Source organism: Sorghum bicolor, chromosome 3 (genome assembly GCF_000003195.3).
Source record: "Sorghum bicolor cultivar BTx623 chromosome 3, Sorghum_bicolor_NCBIv3, whole genome shotgun sequence".
NCBI lineage: Eukaryota > Viridiplantae > Streptophyta > Magnoliopsida > Poales > Poaceae > Sorghum > Sorghum bicolor.
The window spans coordinates 14,758,692-14,767,510 of record NC_012872.2 but is presented as its reverse complement, the minus strand read 5'-3'; the positions used below and the strand labels follow the sequence as shown (position 1 = coordinate 14,767,510).

Sequence of the window (8,819 nt, the reverse complement as noted above, 5' to 3'; positions counted from 1 at the left end):
CACATGAAGGAACTAAATGGGGGAAACTGCTGAAGAACAAGATGACGGGAAGAGGAGAGTGGTGGAGAGAGGTGAGGGAGATGGGAGACTCCCCCTCATTATTTATCAGGCATATTACACATTCCCATATTGCCCCTAGATATTTTTTAGAGCGAACCACCTAGCCAAGAGCACTATGGTCCAACTCGAGTTTTCCTGATCCGACGGCCACACCGATAGCCAAGGGCGCCTCCTCACCGGTAGCCTCGCTCCGAAGCGATCTCACCGATGCCGCCACGTGTCGTCCATCCGTATCAGGACCTCCGCCCGAGTTTTGAGGCCCAAACCCGCGAAACCTGTCTCTAATGGTTTTGAGGACAAACCACCAAACCTCCCGCGAGTAGCGTAGCCCGTACCTGTCTGCCGCCATGTACACTTGTGTTTCCCAAGTGTCAGCCACCGCGGCTAGCCACCCGGTCGTCTGGTCCGTCGGTCTAAGCCTCACGTCCGCCCTTCACCGCAACCGGTCCGTTAGCACGGCACGGCCCTACTTGACCTTCACCCGACCGCTGCCACCGTATCCGGACTCCACACCTGCACATCATGAAGCCAAGAGACACCGTTTCAACACATAACCCTGTGCCAGGGGATCCGTAGAACCACCGAACCAACCACACACCAAAGTGTTGGCGTGTAAATAATCGCTCATCACACAACAAGGGTGCTCCACAATAATTATATAAAAATCATGTGTTCGCAGAATTTCATCACCAGTTCTCCTGATGAGGTTGAGATTGTTGCTATGATGAGACATAATACCTTCTGAGAGCACATTACTGCTCTACGAACCTGGGAAATATTCTTCTTATTTCCTCCTGAGTGTTACCTGAGCAACTGCACAACCTTAATTTGTGTTGTGCTTTATTTAGGATGCTTTTTGTATTGAGATGCAACACAACTGTTACTTTTGCCAAATTTCCATCTCCACCGGCAGCTGAAGATGCATATCGGTTTTTGCTCTTCAACTGACCTTTTGCTTTGACCATGTTTGCAGATGGACCCCAAGTTCCTGAGGAACCTGAGGTATTCAAGGAAGGGCAACAAGAAGAGTGGTGAGGCTGAAGCTGAGTAGGAAGGAAAGCATGGTTGTGTTTCCTCTGTTTTAGCTCAGTTCTACCTTTAGGATCTGGAGTTTTGCTAAAGATGGAACTTAAATGGTGTTAATGTATGATGGCAAGGAGCTTTTGCTGCCAAGTGTTATTATGATAATTATGTCTTGAAGTTCATGCTACCTTTTGAATTACGGTTTACCCTCTGTTCTGTGTTCATTTTATTTTTCTTTTGCCCTTGGTAACTAGAATTAGATTTCTGGACTGCCTCTGGGTTGTTAGGCTAGTCAGGTTTCTACAGTTTAACACCCTGCGGTTGCTGCTTAGGTGCTCTGTTAAAAGTTACTAGATGTTGATTGGATAAACTGTCGCCATTATGCGAGGCATCAGTGAATATGTGAACTTTGGCGGTGATGCGCATGAAACACATGTAGCCTTTAGATGCCTGGGACTGTCAAAAGTTGCTTCATGCATTTGTTATGTGGAGCGGGGTTTTACTATAATCGTGGGACTGTCAGAAGTTGCTTCATGCATTTGTTATGTGGAACGGGGTTTTACTATAGTCGTGTTAGCAGAAACAAACAGCTAGGCTAAACCCACATTCAGATTTCAGAGATGCCTAATCGCTCGGCGAGGCAACCAAAGGTTAAGGAAGCTCTCAATCAGCTGAACATGAATGATGCTTTTCTCTGAACAAGAGTTGCAAATGCAAGGATATATACACAACACAGTAATTGGCAAAAAAATCTGTCTGAACATCTTATTCCAGCAGAAAACTAGTGCTTTGGATTAATGTTGTTGAACTACAAAAGACACTGCCATGCAATGAGATGCGAAATATGTACATATATCATATATGATGCCAATCTGACACTCGCCATTGCACATTGGCTAAGCTGCAGCATAAAATTCTACTCCTTGGGCCTCTTGACGATGAGGACCGGGCATTTGCAGTTCTGCGCGCAGTGGTTGCTGACGCTGCCTAAGAACGCCCTGCAGCAATGTTCAATTGAAACGAAGACAAAACGAGTGAGTAGATTGCTGCTGCAGAAGGTAATCGCAGGCCAAGAAACAAAAATATCTGAAGCACTTGTCGACCTCGACAGAGTAGACACCTGATGTTACTCAACTATCAAGGTCTTGTTTAGATGTAGTCGGATTCGCATCAATCTAGAGGTGGATTGGAGTCAAACTTGAACTAAATTTCACCCCAATCGGTGAATCCGACAACATTCAAACAAGGCCCAACTTGTGTACTAATCCTTATCCGATGTGGGGTAGTTTTGAACAAGGAGAAAAAAGCGACTATTAGCATAGCATGTGTCAGTGTGAGCTCACCTCTGGATGAAGCCGTAACCATGGCTGCCCATGACGAGCAGGTCGGCCGCCATCTTGTCGGCGGCGTCGCAGATGACGTCCCGCGGGTCCCCGCTCTCCACCATCGTCTCCACCTTGACGTGCGGGTGGCCAGCGCAGACGCGCTTGGCCTTGTCGACCGCCGCCGCCGAGATGGCGTTGGCGTGCCTCTCGACGCTCGCCAGCACGTCCGAGGTCATCATGTACCCTGCAGGCAGAGGCAGGCAGGCCGCAGATCATCAGCGCCTCTTCCATTTTCTGAGCTTGAACGCGCGGCCCGGCCGGCTCCATGTGATCTGGAGAAATCTACAACTGCAGTCTGCGGTAGTAGTAAGTCACACCTGCGCTGTCCATGGCGGCGTAGACCGGGCGCGGGCGGCGGGCATGGACGAGCACCAGCGTGTCGCCTCCCGCCGGTGAGACGACGTTGGCGAGGCACCAGTTGAGCGCGTGCAGGCTCTCCTCGCCCTCGTCCACGGCCACCATGATGCGGCGCCCGGCGGCGGAGGCGGCGACGGCGGCGGTTTCCATTTCCACGCAGGAGTCCGAGGACGCAGCAAGCACGAGATCGGGCGATGAACGATTGTTGCAGGGGGTGAGAGAAGTGAGAACAATTTTGACTGAGAATTGAGGAGAGCAGAGTCCGCTATAAAAGGTTCGGCGCCTGGCTCAGGCTGTGGCTGCCCCCGTCTCCATGCGACTCTGCCCTGGGTTTGGGCGACCGCGGCCGCCGCTGGGTTTTCTCCTCACTCCTCAGCCGGGGTTTTCTCGTTTCCCGAAATGCCCATGCGATGTTCTTCGGTGGACAAACCGTGGAGCGACCGACCAGGGGTACTGTTGCCATTTTCTGACCTGATTATTACTTTTGTTCAGGCTAACGACACGAGCCCACATGGAATAGTGAGGATGATGATAATACTGCTGTCAGCAGCAGCTGTTTTGGGTATTGAATTTTGACGAAGGCACACGGTTTTGCTGCAGCTCATGCGTTTTGACGCATCAGCCCATGTTGACACCGGTGCCTTCTTGGGCTTTGCCTCGGATCCAGTGAGGCCCGTTGCATGGGGGCATGCTTGGAGCAGCATGCTCTGTGCAGATGTTGGGCCACGCCGGGCCTCATTCTCTTTCCAGTTTCCACTCTTGGGCTCTAACACCTCTCACTCCTAAATTCCTAAATTCCGACATTAGGCTAGTCTCAATGCATGTTTTATGAGAGTATCATGCACATTAAATAGAGTGTCATATAAACAAAATTGCTGACTTGGCAGGATTATCAAATGAAAGGGTTTGATCAGATGAGAGAGAAGTTTCATCTCCATAAAACTCATATGGCTCAGTTACCTAATTTATAGTCTTAGTCTTGGTAACTGTGCCATAAAATTATACATTGGGACTGGTCTTAGAAGTCATCCAAATCACCAAATCTGTATTCCATCGGCATTGATGTAGCAGGTTTTCTCGCCTAATCTCATCGGTTTGCTCCTAATAAACTCTAAATCTTAGTGCTTAGTTTGAATTAGCTGCAGATATCGTTGAAAGCTGGTTTGTGGTTTCTGGGTTGTTGAAAGTAGGGCCTTGTTTAGTTCCGAAATTTTTTTGGTTTTCGAGACTGTAACACTTTCGTTTTTATTTGACAAACATTATCCAATTATAGAGTAACTAGACTTAAAAGATTCATCTCGCGATTTACAGATAAACTGTGTAATTAGTTTTTATTTTCGTCTATATTTAGTGTTTCATGCATGTGCCGTAAGATTCGATGTGACGGGAAATCTTGAAAAGTTTTTGATTTTTGGTTTGTTTAGATCCAAAAACTTTTTGGATTTTGACACTGTAACACTTTCGTTTTTATTTGACAAACATTGTCTAATTATGGAGTAACTAGGCTTAAAAGATTTGTATCGTGATTTACAAGTAAACTGTGCAATTAGTTATCTTTTTTATCTATATTTAATGTTTCATGCAAGTGCCGCAAGATTCGATGTGATGAGGAATCTTGTAAAGTTTTGAGTTTTTGGGTGTATCTAAACAAACAAGGTGTAAAAGGTTATCTGTTAGGTCATCTTTACCTTTAGAAAAGGTACTATTCATAAGCTCTGCTGGCTTATGGAAACATGACCATTGACTAAGCTAGAACTGTTACATGGAAATCCAAGTGAGGCGAGTGCACGCTGTGTTTCCGTGGGCTCAAGGACAACTCTTTCTTTGGAGCAAGTAGTCAACTATTCATTGCGTTGCGTGCCTGTGCCTCTACAGTCTACAGAGAACTCGTCAATTGCTCGACATTCCTCCGGAGTATCTTCTACGGAGTACGGAGTACTATACTAATTACACTATTACAGTGACCACGCTGGCAGTGACTAAATCTTGTAATTATAATTAACAAGGGAAAGTCGTTGTAATTAAGTTAAGCAACTAGAAAAATCGCAACCTTTGATGGTGCTTCAACGGTCGCCGGGACCGGGACACGTGGCACCGCTGTGGAGGGCAGCCGTACGTGAGAGAGTGAGAGTGAGGCTGTGAGCGGACGGGCGGAACGCCACGCACGCGTGTCTCTGGAAAACCCGTGCGTCCACGTCACGCCTCTAACGAACGTTCTATAGCCTGGAGACCCTGGACGGTGGGCCGACGACACGATGACGTGCTTCTACGCGGTGGATTATATTTGGACGGCGGGCTGTGGTGCGCCTCGCTTCGCTCATCATCCAACGTGTCGGCAGTTTAGTGCCATCCACTCCCATAGTAGTAATAATCAATTTATTTATGCCATTCCGAGGATGGGGCTCCCGCAGTTGCTAAGCCACTAAGTTTTATTATTCTTAATATTACTGTATTATTAGGCACAGTATTATATTAATATTGTTTTATGTAGCATGTGATTGATGACACTATTAAAGAAAAATTGAAATCGTGGTACTTCCCGGTTCTTGTGTATTTTACGGTTAAAGATGGGTCACAAGTGAGATTTTAGGAGTATAAATGGTTGAGCGAGATTTTAGGTATATAAATGGTTGAGATCGTGATACCATAGCCAAGATCTTTCGTACGTCACTTTTAAACATTTTAAGGAGACATGATCTGATTGGACTTGAATTAATGGCATGAAATGAAAATTCTCTCTCGCGGTGCTAATATCAGGCTTCCACAATGCTAATATATATCAGGCTTTCACAAGAGCACGATTTATTTAACTGGTACTTAAACCTGCAAGGTCAATTCTTTGTGAAATTATATTATTCAGCTTCATTTACTTAGGCCTTATTTAGATCTAATTTTTTTAAAATTTAAACATTATAGTATTTTCGTTTGTATTGGTAGATGTCCAACGACTCTCTTCAAGCACAAGCTCTAGCCACTCCATTGGCTATCGAGGGGACAACTCTCCAACAACAAAGGTGAAATATTTTTCGGACTATGAGCTACCATAAACACTTTGAAGGATGAAAACCCGGTGAAGAAACTTACACATTGGGGGATTAGACACACAATTGTTGATATCATAAACACCTTAGGTTCCCAGCCAAATAATTTTTGTAAGATTTCGAGACAATTAAACAAGAAGGAACATAGACTAGCCAAATAGGTTGGATAATTTGTTGGTTCTGTTTGGTAGAGCGGTGAAAAAAGCGCTTGTCTAAGAAGCTATACAAATGAAGCAAAAGAGCGATCAAATCAGATCTAGCTTCTGTGTTTTAGTAGAAATGAGTACTGTGGGGATATGGATGGCCACAAAAAAAATAGTAAAAAGAATAGCATTAGGCTTTTAACCTCAGCCTATTTTAGCCAAAAATAGCTTATAAGCTGTAGCCAATAGGGCTATTCCGAATTATTTGTACTTTTAGTTGTCAAAACTAGTCCACATGCTTGGAATTAATTTCTAAGGTGATAGAAACTCTTCTGAATAGTTCTTGAGGAAACTTTTCTACAATCTCTATACTATGTTGTTAAATGAGTGAATGAGATAACCTTACAAAAACCTTAAACAAAATCATTCGGAAATTAAAGGCTCCATAGAAGATAAAAAATTTTCGTAGAGGAGTGATGATAACAAAGGATAATTTAGTCAAACACAATTTGCAATGAAGTGAAAAGTCTTGATGACAATTAAGCATTTCTTCTTTGAATGTCGTTTTGCCTATGCGGTTTGGAGTTGCATACATGTTGCTTGAAGCGTTACTCAAACTTGTAGAAGTTCTCATATGTTTGGGAGTTGACTCTCAGGTTTTTGGGAGGGAAAGCCTTTAGTTTTGTTAGGGGTGACGATTATTTGTTCGTTATTTTGGTTATACAGAAATGATTTGGTGTTCCAAAACAAATATGCTTGTTATCCTTTACAATTTGTATACATTGCCTCCACATATGGTTATCCTCAAAATGGTTACTTTACGGGCTTTTATTGCAGCGGAATGGTAACAATTGACGCAAGCGGGCATAATTTTTTTCCTCCTAGATACATGAGTGGTGATCTAGTCTTATGATTAATAGCCATTAAAGTGTCAGGTTTTTCTTTGTGCTTTTATGCAAAGATCAAAAGTGAATTTTATAATTATTGTATCGACTCAATGTAATGATTGCCAATTAATAATTTTTTTCTTTTATATAAAATCTAATGTACGGGTCACCAACCTTTTATGGTACAGTAGCAACTAATTAAGTTTTTAATATGCATGAAGCAATACTTTTTTTAAAAAAAAATCATGATGATAACATAGAGAATAGCATTAGTCGCCTACGTTAAGGCAAAACGAGGGCACAGTAATAATAGACAACGACAGAATCAGCGGTACACGGCTGATTTCCACACTTGATGCTCATCGGCGCCCGCCGTCAAACTTGCCGTCCTTTTTTGAAAAAAAAAACATTGAAAACAACTTTAGTCGCCAAATGCTAAGCCGAAATGAGGACGGTAATAATAGAGATCAACAGAATCAGCGGTACAGCTGGTTTCATTTGATGATCATCGGTGCCTCGCCGGCCGCAGGTTGCTGGCTACTTAACTAGCTAGGCTCAATCTTTGTTTACAAATTTTTTCCACAGATTGTGCTATTCTTTACTCAAAAAGGTACCATACCTAGCAGGTTCGGCTGCTAATGTAGAGGTCTAAACCAATCACTAGTACTAGACTAGTAGATAGTAGTAGGAGATAATAACCAAGTCAAATGTTAAGAGTTGGATGACACTACTAGTCTACTACTACTACTACTACAAATGTCCGGTTGTGCATGGCCTCCATCTCTCCCTGTCCAGTTGTGCTAGAAATCTACTACATTACATAGCTGGTGGTGGTGCCTGTTGACATGATTCTCCTCCACATCGGTATGACGATAGTGCCACTAAATTAACCTGTGCGTGGCCGACCAGATTAGTTGGTAGCCAGCTCGATCGATCTGCCCTTGGAACATACATGCTCCTTGGTCCTAAATAAACTACAAAAAACACATCCTATCCTCGCCTCTTGCCAGTGGGTCCTACTACCACAAGCACAAGGTTTCAAATGGACTACTGTCGGCTCCTATTACTATGCTCAACAGTCGGCTAGGAACATTATATTTTCGATCGATCAGTTTCATTCTTCACGAGTATAGTACTAGCTTATCTAGCTGCCGGAATATTCAGCTATAGCTACATGGCCCCTTTTAAGACAGTGAAATGGAGCTAAATTAGAGAGAGAGAGAGAGAGAGAGAGAGAGAGAGAGAGAGAGAGAGAGAGAGAGAGAGAGAGAGAGAGAGAGAGCTGAAGGGGTAAGGAAACCTTTGCAACGGTAGGATTGTGAGATTGTCGATCGAATAATGTAACAGACAAGTAGAGATGAGCAAAAACGAGAGTCGCTTCACTGTTTTGGCATCTAGTGTTGGCCATGTAGGATCTTCTCTTCTCTTCTCTAAAAGTGACCGAGCAGCCACTCGATTGGCCACCAAGAACCATCATATCCTGCTTCGGCTCGGCTGTTTGCTGACTGTTCCTAGACAAAAGTTTCACTAGGTTGCACAGCCAAAATCGATCGACTACTCTTTTGCGTGCCTAATCATTTTGGTATTTTTCTCCCCCTCTTCGATATGCCACCTCCGAAATTCGTCGCTTTAGTTTCGCTAACGACCCTAATTAAGTTTATAAACAAACACAATATTATATACACTAGATTCTTTGTAACTTATATTTTGATAATGTGATTAACGTTGAGATCTCCTTTGACGTTTCATCAAAACTACTACATTTATTTGTTCGGTCTTCGTCTGTGCTAGTAGATTTCTAACCTTCCACCTCACCCACTATCGACTATCTTCCATACATCACAACTGACACGATGTAATGGGTTGTCCCTTTATAATATTTTTATGCCATTTCATTGGCGGTGTCTCTTTTTCTTTAACGTT

At 43.7% G+C, this 8,819-nt stretch overlaps 1 protein-coding gene across 1 annotated transcript; it reads right to left on the bottom strand.

Annotated features, from left to right (window-relative positions):
* LOC8078179 (universal stress protein PHOS34) lies at positions 1,756-3,156 on the bottom strand. The gene is made up of 3 exons (XM_002455472.2): positions 2,786-3,156; positions 2,427-2,652; positions 1,756-2,081 (listed from the first exon to the last, which is right to left on the bottom strand). The coding sequence occupies exons 1-3, from the start codon at positions 2,973-2,975 to the stop codon at positions 2,000-2,002; spliced, it is 498 nt and encodes a 165-aa protein (XP_002455517.1). The 5' UTR covers positions 2,976-3,156; the 3' UTR covers positions 1,756-1,999.